General features: G+C 48.6%; 1 protein-coding gene across 1 annotated transcript in view; it reads right to left on the minus strand.

Annotated features, from left to right (window-relative positions):
• Positions 1-4,691: 4,691 nt before the first annotated feature.
• The window catches only part of LOC309568371 (olfactory receptor 5V1-like), a gene marked incomplete at both ends in the record, with an annotated part of 33,287 nt that continues 23,760 nt past the window's right edge, over positions 4,692-14,218 (minus strand). Inside the window, one exon of the mRNA XM_082274035.1 lies at positions 4,692-5,642. Within this exon, the coding sequence (XP_082130161.1) occupies positions 4,692-5,642 (951 nt within the window). The remainder of the gene's footprint in view (positions 5,643-14,218) is intronic.

Consider the following 14,218-nt stretch of genomic DNA (forward strand, 5'->3'; position numbering starts at 1 on the left):
TTATTTATTGAAGACATGAAAGATTGCTAACCCCTCCCCCCCCCCCCCCGCCTCCGGAAGGTTCCCCCCTTTCATAGCCAGACCATTTTCTGCTATTCAGCACTGCACTACTTTAACTGGCAATTGCGCAGTCATGCGATGCTGTACCCAAATTACATTTAAATAGTTTTTTACACACAAACAAAGCTTTCCTTTCATGGTTTTTGATCATCTCTAAAAAAAAAAAAAACATTTTTTATTATTTAAAACTATAAATGACCAAAAATGAAAAAAAAAAAAAAAACAACAACAACAACAACATTATCTACTTTCTGTTATAAAACATTTCCAATAAAATCAAATTTCATCATAAATTTTGGCCAAAGTGTATTCTGCTACATTTCTTTGGTTAAAAAAAATCTCAATAAGTGTATGCTGATTGGGTTGTGTGAAAGTTATAGCGCCTAAAAACGATGGGATATATACTGGAATGTATACAGATCCGACTTTCTGAGGGCCAATCACATTTCTTGAGGTGCTAAAATGCCAGGACAGTACAAACACCCCCCCTCCCCCATGACCCCTGACCCCCTGGAAAGTAGACGCTCCAAGGTATTTCATGAGAAGCACGGGGAGTATTTTGCAGATCTCATTTTTGTCACAAAGGTTTTAAAATATAAAAAAATAGTCTGGATTTGGGCCACAGCACCTTCTAGATACAAACGGGCTGAGACGATTGCTTCCTGATATTTTAGGACTCATTCCTTCCAGGAGTTTTGTAAATAACAAGTGAATTATATAAAGCCAATTGAAAAATATACACTATATTACCAAAAGTATTGGGACGCCTGCCTTACACACACATGGACTTTAATGGCATCCCAGTCTTAGTCCGTAGGGTTCAATATTGAGTTGGCCCACCCTTTACAGCTATAGCAGCTTCAACTCTTCTGGGAAGGCTGTCCACAAGGTTTAGGAGTGTCTATGGGAATGTTTCACCATTCTTCAAGAAGCGCATTTGTGAGGTCAGGCACTGATGTTGGACAAGAAGATGAGGAACTTGACTGGCCTGCACAGAGTCCTGACCTCAACCCGATAGAATATCTTTGGGATGAATTAGAGCAGAGACTGCGAGCCAGGCCTTCTTGTCCAACATCAGTGCCTGACCTCACAAATGCGCTTCTGGAAGAATGGTGAAACATTCCCATAGACACTCCTAAACCTTGTGGACGGCCTTCCCAGAAGAGTTGAAGCTGTTATAGCTCCAAAGGGTGGAGCCAACTCAATATTGAACCCTACGGACTAAGACTGGGATGCCATTAAAGGTCATGTGTGTGTAAAGGCCGGCCCTATACTTATGGTAATATAGTGTAAATAGAGAGGTGTCCCAATACTTTTGGTAATATAGTGTATATAGAGAGGCGTCCCAATACTTTTGGTAATATAGTGTATATAGAGAGGGGTCCCAATATTTTTGGTAATATAGTGTATATAGAGAGGGGTTCCAATATTTTTGGTAATATAGTGTATATAGAGAGGCGTCCCAATACTTTTGGTAATATAGTGTATATAGAGAGGGGTCCCAATATTTTTGGTAATATAGTGTATATAGAGAGGTGTTCCAATATTTTTGGTAATATAGTGTATATAGAGAGGGGTTCCAATATTTTTGGTAATATAGTGTATATAGACACTTTTGTGCACCAGTGTCTAGCTCCGTGGGATGCTAAATACGGCTTCATCATTTGGTCATTGAAGTCCACCCCTCCCATATATAGATTATAGAGGTGTACGCAGAGAAGTTGTTCAATGACACCAGACGCCATGTGAATTTGGCCCCTCGTGACTGGTGAATGGAAGACGGGATAAATACATCATGTTTGTCCTTCCACATCACTGCTAGTAATTCTTCATTCCGCAAACAGGCTTTCTCCCCCTTTCTTTGTGAGGTGCTAACGAGCCATTGTGGGAATCCCCTGAGAGCAGTGCGCCCCGAGCTCACCCATTGTGTGACAATAGCGAATGAAAATTTGCTATTGTCCCACGGATCCTCCTCCTGGCCAATCAGGAAGCGCGTCCGATACGCGCATCCTAATTGGCCGAAAGGCAAACCCCATGCCATTGGCTGGGGAGGAGGCAGGAGCCGGGAGGAATGAGGACCCAAGGAGACTGCTACCCTGGAGAAGCCGCGAGCCGCCGCTGGTTTACCCATGGGGGGGTTAACCACCTGCTACTAAGTGGTTAAATCCCTCCAGTGCAGCCGAGCCCTCAGATGTAGAGGTCCATCGGGCTGTTAGCCAATAAATGATGCCCCTTTAATCGCACTTCTTCTGTAGCTACAGATAGAAAAGGTTGCTCTATCCTGGGCTAACAAGTAGTTTACAGCAGCCCCATTGTCTTATGATTCAGGAGGATCTGGCTCACCTTGAAGGAATCTAGGTCGCTGTCCGTGTCCTGCTTGGTGATGGGATGTGCTGTAGAGCAGTGTTCCCCAACCCCCGGGCCGCGGACCGGTACCGGTCCGTGGATCAAACGGTACCGGGCCGCACGAGGAACTTTAAATTAATTTACTGTCTTGGCTGTGGCGACCGGTGCGTTGGGGGCGCCGGGGCGCAGAGCAGTGCGCCCCCAGCCCATACATTGTGTGACAATAGCGAATGGAAATTCGCTATTGTCAAACGGATCTTCCTCCTGGCCAATCAGGAAACGGGTCCTCCCGCTTCCTGATTGGCCGAAAGGCAAACCCCATGCCATTGGCCGAGTAGGAGGCGGGAGGACTGAGGACTCAAGGAGACGCCGGGGACTGAGGAGAAGCCGCCGCTGCCTGAGGTAAGTCCTTTGGTCTCGCGGGGGGGGGGGGGGGGGGGCACGCTGGCATCTCTGCATTGAAAGGGGGAATGCTGGCATCTCTGCATGGAAAGGGGGAATGCTGGCATCTCTGCATTGAAAGGGGGCACGCAGGCATCTCTGCATTGAAAGGGGGCACGCTGGCATCTCTGCATTGAAAGGGGGCACGATGATCTCTGCATTGAAAGGGGGAATGCTGGCATCTCTGCATTGAAAGGGGGCACGCTGGCATCTCTGCATTGAAAGGGGGCACGCTGCCATCTCTGCATTGAAAGGGGGAACACTGGCATCTCTGCATTGAAAGGGGGCACGCTGGCATCTCTGCATTGAAAGAGGGCACGCTGGTATCTCTGCATTGAAAGGGGGCATGCTGGCATCTCTGCATTGAAAGGGGGAACGCTGGCATCTCTGCATTGAAAGGGGGCACGGTGGCATCTTTGCATTGAAAGGGGGCACGCTGGCATCTCTGCATTGAAGGGGGCACGCTGGTCTCTCTGCATTGAAAGGGGGCACGCTGGTCTCTGTGCATTGAAAGGGGGCACGGTGGTCTCTCTGCATTGAAGGGGGCACGCTGTTATCTCTGCATTGAAAGGGGGCACGCTGGTATCTCTGCATTGAAAGGGGGCACGCTGGCATCTCTGCATTGAAAGGGGCACGCTGGTCTCTGTGCATTGAAAGGGGGCACACTGGTCTCTGTGCATTGAAAGGGGGCACGCTGGCATCTCTGTATTGAAAGGGGGCACGCTGGTCTCTGTGCATTGAAAGGGGGCACGCTGGCATCTCTGCATTGAAAGGGGGCACGCTGGCATCTCTGCATTGAAAGGGGGCACGATGATCTCTGCATTGAAAGGGGGCACGGTGATCTCTGCATTGAAGGGGGCACGATGATCTCTGCATTGAAGGGGGCACGCTGTGGTCTCTCTTTATTGAAATGGGGCACACTACACCTTGATTACTGAAGGCCCCTTTCACACTTTTGTGACCTCAAAGTCACGCAATTTTTTACAGTGTTTTTTTGCCACAAAGCAATGCCTATTACATTTTTCTGTTTGTGCCCCCCAAAAAATTTTGGGCACCAGCCGCCACTGAACTACAATTCCCATCATGCCTAGTCATGTCTATGAACGTCAGAGTTTTACAATGTCTCATTGGACGAGTAGTCCTGCAACAGCTGGAGGGCCATTGATCTCTGCTCTAGGACCTCTTGGCTCAGTCTCTGTTGGCTGCAAAGGTTACAGGCTTTTCACATCTCCCTCCGTCCTTTGCTTTCAATGTACAATTTCAGAGTATTTGCATGAAAAGATACGTAAGTTCCCCTTTAAAGTAGTACTCATGGGTTAATATTTTTTACTGTAATTCCTTCACAAACTTCTTGGTTGCAGGGGGTAGATGAGAATAGGCAAGCAATTGGCTCCTTGGATGGGAGAGTGCAGGGGCAGGGCGGGGCTTGCTGTGCCTGTATATGTCAATGGACCCACATAGCCCCGCCCTGGAGCACACTTGTGCATCTCCTTCAGGAGAAACTCCCTAAAGGAGACACCTGCAAGCAGGAGAGGTGGGATGGCAATCGCGTGGGCCGACCGGCTAAACAAATGGAAACATTCAGAGAAGCAGACTACACAGAATGTGAAAGTGTGGACTTCCTAGAGTAGAATAAAAAAATGAACCTATAAACAACTAATCAAAAAAATCTTCCTAATTCACTAAGTGTTCCCTATAATGGGGACAGAATTCATATATACATCATTATGGATAGTATTTGTTGGGCCATGTAACGTCTGAAGAGCCTTTCTAAGTTCTCCCCGTATGTGGGAAAAGTGCCGCTCGGCACCGTCTTTGGTTTCCTAGAATTGATGAAGGTTTTATTACAGCTTCTGTGTTATAATAATTTGATTCACTAATCTGCTGAGCGCGGCCTTCACATCACTATTCCTAAATGTGTATATGAAAGGATTTAGGAGCGGAGCAATAATGGTGTACATCACCGCTATCAGCCTGTCCTGATCCATGGAGTAACTGGACTTCGGCCTGAAATACATGAAAATCCCAGAGCCATAGAAGATCATCACCACCACAAAGTGAGAGGCACAGGTGGAGAAGGCTTTCTTCCTGCCGGAGCTCAGCCGTATATTGAGGATGGCAGACATAATCTTCACATAGGAAATGATGGTTAATATAAAGGATCCAACAATGACAGAGCCGCTAATTAGAAAAACTGTCACTTCATTGGCCCAAGTCTGGGCACACGCCAGTTTAAGTAGAGGAGGGATGTCACAGAAAAAATGATTGATTTTATTAGCACAGAATGGCAAGGTGAAGGTCAGAGCCGTGTGTATCAAAGCATTGACTGCCCCAATAATCCAAGAGCCAGCGATCAGCTGAAGACAGGTCCTCCTGCTTAGAACAACGCTGTAGAGGAGCGGGCGACATATTGCGTTATAGCGGTCATAGGCCATAGCCGCCAGCATGTAACACTCTGTACCTCCCAGCAACAGGAACCAATACATCTGGGTGAGACAACCGCCATACGAAATGGTTTTATGTTCTGCAAGGAGGGTGGACAACATTTTAGGGACAGTGGACGAGACGTAACAAATTTCTAAAAAGGAAAAATTGCCAAGGAAAAAGTACATTGGTGTGTGCAGATTTGGACTGAGCCATGTTATCAGGATAATTGCTACATTGGCTAAAAGAGTCAATACATAGATACCAAAAAACAACACAAACAGCAAAACCTGGAGCTCAGAGATGTCCGAGAGCCCAGCAAGCAAGAATACAGTGAAGGCAGTAGCGTTTCCAGTGATCATGGCATGACCCTGTAAATAAAAACCAACAATGTCGTAAATATATGAAATATAGAAAGTATATTTTGTATATATTCAGATTTCCTTATAGTACATCTAAAGGCAAAATGTTTTTGTTTTTTTCATTTTGGTTAAAATAAAGAATAGTTAGAACCCCTTTCAGATTTTTTTCCCACCGTCTGCACCCCATTGGGGAGATTACAATCCAAAATATCACCAGCAGCCCACCATGTTAAAAAGAAAAACTAGACAATTTTAGGGTCACCAAAAAGGCGTGTTTTGAAGCCTAGGCAGCCTGTGGAAATGGTCCTTAGTGTCCTTGAAGCATCGCTTTTTGGTAACACTAAAGCCCCGTACACACGTACCGATGGTCGGCTTACAAATGTTCCTCTTTTCTCCCCGGGATGTCGGTGTCTGCTGAAAAGTGCAAAGACAGCACAAGGACAGCACAAGAATTTTGTCCGCCGACTGCAAAAGTGATGTCATGTAATGGTTAACTTTCCCTGTGTTTTCTATTTTCTGAGCATGCCCAGTCTTGCAAATCTGCGGTCTGTCGGCCGAATTGTGTACTGACAGGCGAACAATCGTCCGTTCTGGTGTCGGCATACAAATATTTTCATGTTTGCAAGAAAGACTTTTGTCCGCGGATTGTGCGCAGACATCTGTCGGAGGCACCATACTAACACGCGTACAATCGGCAGATCCTTCGTCCACCGACGTTTGTATGCCGACGATCGGTACGTGTGTACGGGCCTTAAGAGTGTCCTTTAACCACGTTACCACCGGAGCATTTTGCTGTCTTACGTCTGGGCCACTTTTTGCGATTCGGCGTTGTGCGAATTTAATGGACAATTGCGCGGTCGTGCGACGCTGTACCCAAATGAAATTGACGTCCTTTTTTTCCCACAAACAGAGCTTTCTTTTGGTGGTATTTGATCACCTGTGCGATTTTTATTTTTTGCGCTATAAACAAAAAAAGAACGTTTATTTTGAAAAAATAATATTTTAAACATTTTTTTATATGAAATTCCCCCCAAAAAAATGTTAAAAATCTAATTTTTTTTAATTTTTGGCCAATTTGTTTTATGCTACATATGTTTGGTAAAAAAAAATCACAATAAGCGTATTTTGATTGGTTTGCGCAAAAGTTATTGCGTTTACTAACAAAGGGAAAGATTTCTGTCATTTTTGGTGTTTTTTTTTAACGCGTAATGGCAGCGATCTGCGATTTTTTTTGTGGGACTGTGACATTGCGGCGGACAGATCGGACCCTTGACTGACATTTTTGACACTTTTGGGGGTACCAGTGACATTACTACAGTAATCAGTGCTATATATATGCACTGTTACTGTAAAAATGACACTGGCAGGGAAGGGGTTAACTTTATTGGAGAGGGAGGGGTTAATGTATGCCTGGTGCTTACTAACGTGTGTGGGGGGAGGGGACTGTGTGACACAAGGACAGATCGAGGGTTCAACTATGCTGAACCCTGCAATCTGACCCTGCCTGTCACTTAGGAGATCCGCCCGCTTGTGTTTACACAGGCAGGCGGATCTCCACACTCGATTCCCCGACGATCGGGGAAGAGCAGCGGCGATCACTGCTGCTCCTCCCCTGGCCCGACTCCCGCTGTGACTGAATACAGCGGGAGCGAACCTCCGGCGGCGCGCACATGCCACCGAGAAGGGGGAGTGTCTGGCGACGTAGGTCTACGTCGCCAGACGATAACGAACCACTTTGCCGCAGTAGGCTCAACGTGAGCAGACGGCAAGTGGTTAAGCATCGCTTTTTGGTAACACTAAGAGTGTCCTTTTGTTTTTGTTTCATCATGGATCAGGATCTCCCCAATGGGACGCCGATGGCTGTGGGATCTCCCCAATGGGACGCCGATGGCTGTGGGATCTCCCCAATGGGACACCGATGGCTGTGGGATCTCCCCAATGGGATGCGGATGGCTGCGGGATCTCCCCAATGGGACGCCGATGGCTGTGGGATCTCCCCAATGGGACGCCGATGGCTGTGGGATCTCCCCAATGGGACGCCGATGGCTGTGGGATCTCCCCAATGGGATGCGGATGGCTGTGGGATCTCCCCAATGGGACGCCGATGGCTGTGGGATCTCCCCAATGGGATGCGGATGGCTGTGGGATCTCCCCAATGGGATGCGGATGGCTGCTTTGGATGTATGTTATGGTGGAGCTATCCATCATTTCACCACAACTTGTAACTGGGTCTCTCTGTATGGGGCGCACTGAATGTTTTGTATTTATATCCATTGGTGAGATTTCCCTTCACTTTATCACAGTAGGAAGTGAGAGGAAATCTCTTCAAAGTGAGGATTATTTATAAAAATGGACCTGTGTGCTACCTTTCAACAAAAGTTATAAAAAGTGTGTTACTCAAAAAGTAAATGCTGCCAACAGTTTGGGGTTGATTTACTAAAGGCAGATAGACTGTGCACTTTGTAAAGTGCAGTTGTTCCAGAGCTTAGTAAATGAGGTAAAGCTTCACTTTACAAAGAGTACCCAATCACATGCAAGAAAAATACCATGTGATTGGATAGTGCAAGTCAGCAGAGCTCCTGCTTATTTACTAAGCTCTGGAGTAACTGCGCCGGGTGACCTAGAAAAATAGAACAACGTACTACATGCACTGTCCTATCAGGAGATGATCAATGTGAAAAAAGCTAATTCTTCCTTAACCCTTGACCTCCGGGAAAGGAATGTTGGACAACCAAAGTATATCCCAATTAAGGACCAACCAGTAAACAACTAGGGGTCAAAGTAGAATACTGATAACCCTTGACTTCAGGCAAAAGGATATCCATTATATAATACACATCTCAATAGCAGTGGCGTAGCGTGGGGGGTGCAGGGGGGGCCGGCCGCACCGGGCGCAACATCTGGGGGGGGGCGCGCTCGCACCCGCAGCTCTGCCCTGCCTGGCTCACTTATTCTCTTACACTGCAGTGCTGGCTGTGGCGGCGGCGCTGTGCGAATCCGATCCGAGCCGCCGGGTCGCCGCCCACTGTGGAGGGAGGGGGGGGGTTGTGCCAGGCGTGCGGAGAGCGAGGGACAATCTGGGGGAGGGACAGTGCACTGCAGCGGCCGCCCAGCGCAGCGCTGAGCGCGGGAGCCACACCAGACCAGCCCAGGCAGCAGCAAGAAGAAGCTGGCAGCGGCGGCAGGTGACACAGGCCAGAGAGGAGAGAGCCAGTGGCGACAGACGCAGGAGGAAAACCTAGGAGCCGGAGGACCTGGAGGAGAAGAGAAGACATAGCCTGCTGTGATCGGGTGCACCTGCAAAAAAAAGGTAGGAGTCACGAGTGACACAGGACAGGAGTCAGGACTGAGTATAGACCCCCCCTTACAGCAGGCCAGGGTGAGGTTAGGTCTGGGGTCCCCCATATAGAGCCCCCCCTTACAGTAGGCCAGGGTCCGGACCTCACCTCACCCTGGCCTGCTGTAAGGGGGGATCTATATGGGGGACCTCACCCTAGCCTGCTGTAAGGGGGGATCTATATGGGGGACCAGGTCCCCCATGTAGATCCCCCTTACAGCAGGCCAGGGTGAGGTGAGGTCCCCCATATAGATCCCCCTTACAGCAGGCCAGGGTAAGGAGAGGTCCCGTCCCCCATATAGATCTCCCCCCTTACAGCAGGCCAGGGTGAGGTCCCCCATATAGATCTCCCCCTTACAGCAAGCCAGGGTGAGGTGAGGTCCGGGGTCCCCCATATAGATCCCCCTCACCCTGGCCTACTGTAAAGGGGGTGATCTATATGGGGGATGGGACCTCACCTCACCTCACCCTGGCCTGCTGTAAGGGGGGATCTATATGGGGGACCTCACCCTGGCCTGCTGTAAGGGGAGATCTATATGGGGGACCTCACCCTGGCCTGCTGTAAGGGGGGATATATATGGGGGACCTCACCCTGGCCTGCTGTAAGGGGGGGATCTATATGGGGGACCTCACCTCACCCTGGCCTGCTGTAAAGGAGGATCTATATGGGGGACCTGGGATCTATATGGGGGACCTCACCCTGGCCTGCTGTAAGGGGGGATCTATATGGGGGACCTGGGATCTATATGGGGGACCTCACCCTGGCCTGCTGTAAGGGGGATCTATATGGGGGACCAGGTCCCCCATGTAGATCCCCCCTTACAGCAGGCCAGAGTGAGGTGAGGTCCCCCATATAGATCCCCCCCTTACAGCAGGCCAGGGTGAGGTGAGGTCCGGAGTCCCCCATATAGATCCCCTCACCCTGGCCTACTGTAAAGGGGGTGATCTATATGGGGGACAGGACCTCACCTCACCTCACCCTGGCCTGCTGTAAGGGGGGATCTATATGGGGGACCTCACCCTGGCCTGCTGTAAGGGGAGATCTATATGGGGGACCTCACCCTGGCCTGCTGTAAGGGGGGATTTATATGGGGGACCTCACCCTGGCCTGCTGTAAGGGGGGATCTATATGGGGGACCTCACCTCACCCTGGCCTGCTGTAAAGGAGGATCTATGGGGGACCTGCACAGGCCTGCTCTAAAGGGGGATCTATAGGGACCCTGCTCTAAAGGGGATCTATGTCATAGATCCCCCCTTTAGAGCAGGATCCCCATAGATCCCCTTTAGAGCAGGCCAGGGTCCCCATAGATCCCTTTTTAGAGCAGGGTCCCCATAGATTCCCCACTTTAGAGAAATGTCCCCATAGATTATATGGGGACCATTCTCTAAAGGGGGATCTATGGGGACCCTGCTCTAAAAGGTGATCTGTGGGGACCCTGGCCTGCTCTAAAGTGCTTAGGGGGTAAGGGTTTCTTTAACTAATCTAGTGGAAGAGACTCAAGTGCTAAAATCCCGCAGGTTAGGGGGCGCAAATTACTAGCCTTGCCCCGGGTGCTGACAACCCACGCTACGCCACTGCTCAATAGTAATCCAAAGGGAGAGAGGGAAGGAAAGCTTTAATGTGAAACAAGGAAGGGTAGAGTACCAAGTCCCTTTTAATAGAGAAGTATGGGTTTAGCAAAAACAAATAAAAAAAATTATACTCACCTAGATGGATGCAGAATTGATCTGATGCTGAATCTGTCCCCGACCACTTCTAAGACTAGGAAATGAACGATCAAATACCGCTGATCGCTCAGTTCTCAGTCTTCAATGAGCAGAGTCTGTCAGATCCCAAGATACATTCTAGGTAACATGGGAGGGCATATTATAAATCCTAGGGTATAAGTAGTCTAAATAATTCATGATTATGTATACGGAGGTACAAAAAATGCAAAAAAGGCAAAATAACTAAATACCTGGTTACAGGTTCTAAAGAAGAAGCTACAGGTGGAAGCCTGAGCATTCAAACTAAATGTAAGAAACTTCCAAGAGACCAAACTTAATAATAAAACAATAACCCACAAGCAGGGCTGAAACAAAGGGGGGGGGGGGGCAGAAGGGAATTGTGCCCCGAGAGCACTAGTACAGTGTGATGGGAGAAAGCCGGTGGCATCTCTAGCACCGTGCACCCATGTACCCTGCATCTCCTGCAAAGTGCCATGGGTCCCTGGCGCTTCCATCACCAACACTATCTGCTGCATCTGGTAACTCTCACAACCAGTTGCCTCCTGTAACAACAATTTGCCATCCTCATGCTGGGCACTGGATGACCATGCCCTGATATACCTCTAAAAAAAAGGTGTGGAGCTGTGAGATCTGGAGTTCACGTGGGAGATAGACTTGAGGTATTACAGGTGTACTAGCGATAGTCTGGGGTACTTCTTTCTCATCAACAGAGCTTAGCATTTTAGCGGGCTCACAGAGTGAGAAGCAGGGGTATTGGGCATGTCATTGTTAAGTATGTGGCCAAAGGGACACCATCTCCACCAAGGTGTTGTTTAGACAAGTTCCTTTACATATGGACAGACATTAGTGTCTCGTGACACACAAACTTCAATGTCTCAGAGGGCCATCATAACTGACATGGGGGTTCCTCAAGTTCTTCTGTGTGAGAGGAGTCCCTCCCTAGGGAAGGTGATCCACTGAGACATGGTTCAACAAATTAAAGTCACTGCCAATAGAGAACAGAGAGTTGCTCGAGTTACATCAAACTAAGACCTAAATATGGAGTCCAGCTGGCTATCAGTAAAGTCCCTAAAGGTAAAGGCACCATCAACCAGAATGATGAGAGGTTCTTCAGTATGAAGTCCACACCTCTATATCAAAGGAGCATGGGGGAGCTCATGACCATAATGAGGGTGGTAGTGACACAGCCCCAAATTATCCACAATGGCTCAAGTGATATGGTCCAGAAATATTTAGACAGAATAAGGGTGGATAAAGCGCCTGGACCAGATGGCATCCACCCATCCTAAAAGAATTGAGCGCTGTAATTTCTAAGCCTTTGTTTCTAATTTTTAGGGACTCGTTAAGGACTGGAATAGAACCACTGGATTGGTGTGGGGCCAATGTGGTGCCTATATTTAAAAAAGGGATCAAAGTCTTTGCTGAGTAACTATAGACCTGTTAGTAGAGAAGATATTGGAGAGTTTAATAAAAGACCACATAGAGGAGTTCTTGCTGGAAAAAAATATTTTAAGCAACAGACAGCATGGATTCATGAGAGACAGAAGTTGTCAGACAAATCTGATTTCTTTTTATGAGGAGGTAAGTAAAACCTTGGACAGAGGGGGTGGCTGTGGATGTGGTATACTTGGACAGAGGGGTGGCTGTGGACGTGGTATACTTGGACAGAGGGGTGGCTGTGGACGTGGTATAGTTGGACAGAGGGGTGTCTGTGGACGTGGTATACTTGGACAGAGGGGTGGCTGTGGACGTGGTATACTTGGACAGAGGGGTGGCTGTGGACGTGCTATACTTGGACAGAGGGGTGGCCGTGGATGTGGTATACTTGGACAGAGGGGTGGCTGTGGATGTGGTATACTTGGACAGAGGGGTGGCTGTGGACGTGGTATAGTTGGACAGAGGGGTGTCTGTGGACGTGGTATACTTGGACAGAGGGGTGGCTGTGGACGTGGTATACTTGGACAGAGGGGTGGCTGTGGACGTGCTATACTTGGACAGAGGGGTGGCTGTGGACGTGCTATACTTGGACAGAGGGGTGGCTGTGGACGTGGTATACTTGGACAGAGGGGTGGCTGTGGATGTGGTATACTTGGACAGAGGGGTGTCTGTGGACATGGTATACTTGGACAGAGGGGTGGCTGTGGATGCGGTATACTTGGACAGAGGGGTGGCTGTGGACGTGGTATACTTGGACAGAGGGGTGGCTGTGGACGTGCTATACTTGGACAGAGGGGTGGTTGTGGATGTGGTATACTTGGACAGAGGGGTGGCTGTGAACGTGGTATACTTGGACAGAGGGGTGTCTGTGGACGTGCTATACTTGGACAGAGGGGTGGCTATGGACGTGGTATACTTGGACAGAGGGGTGGCTATGGACGTGGTATACTTGGATAGAGGGGTGGCTGTGGACGTAGTATACTTGGATTTTGCAAAAGTGTTTGACACACACGGCTAATGTGTAAGGTAAAGTCTACTGGCTTGGAAAGATCAGTTTGTAATTGGATAGAAAATTGGCTAAAAGATAGAATTCAGAGAGTAGTGGTTAATGATTCTTTGGGTCGGGGAATAAAAGTAGCATTTCAGAATTTGCAGATGACACCAAGCTTTGCAGTGGAATAACTTCCTTACAGGATGTCTCCAACTTACAAGCTGACCTCAATGCAATGTTTCATTGGGCAACTATGTGACAAATGAGGTTTAATGTTGATAAATGTAAAGTTCTGCACTTGGGGGGTAAGAATATGCATCCATCATACATACTAGGGGGAGTAGAACTAGGGGAATCCATAGCGGAGAAGAATCTGGGGGAATCCATAGCGGAGAAGGATCTGGGGGAATCCATAGCGGAGAAGGATCTGGGGGAATCCATAGCGGAGAAGGATCTGGGGGAATCCATAGCGGAGAAAGATCTGGGGGAATCCATAGCTGAGAAGGATCTGGGTGTTCTGGTAGATCATAAGCTTAATAATAGCATGCAATGCCAAGCTGCAGTTTCCAAAGCAAGCAAAGTCCTTTCTTGTATTAACAGAGGCATGGACTCCAGAGAGAGATATCATTTTGCCCCTGTACAAATCATTAGTAAACCCCCCTCTGTACAAATCATTGGTAAGACCTCATCTGGAATATGCAGTTCAGTTTTAGGCTCCAGTTCTCAGAAAGGATATCGGGGAACTGGAGAAAGTGCAGAGAAGGGCAACCAAACTGATAAGAGGCATGGAGGAGCTCAGCTATGAGGAGAGATTAGAGCAGTGGTTCTTAACCTGGGTTCGATCGAACCCCAGGGGTTCGGTGAGTCAGTCTCAGGGGTTCGGCGGGAGGGCAACTGGGCAATTGCTCCCCCCGAGAAAATATTACTGATTGTGAGGCCAACCCCCCCCCCCCCCCAGGAAATCAGAGCTGCGGTCGGGACGACTCACAGCCATTACACATAGACACTTGACGCTCTGCCCTCTGTACCTCCCCCAGCAGGTTTCCAGCCTATCTCCTGCAGGCTGCTTTCTGCTTGAGTGGGCGGGATGGG

This window comes from Pelophylax lessonae, assembly GCF_965119305.1.
Source record: "Pelophylax lessonae genome assembly, chromosome: 12".
NCBI classification, from domain to species: Eukaryota; Metazoa; Chordata; class Amphibia; order Anura; family Ranidae; genus Pelophylax; species Pelophylax lessonae.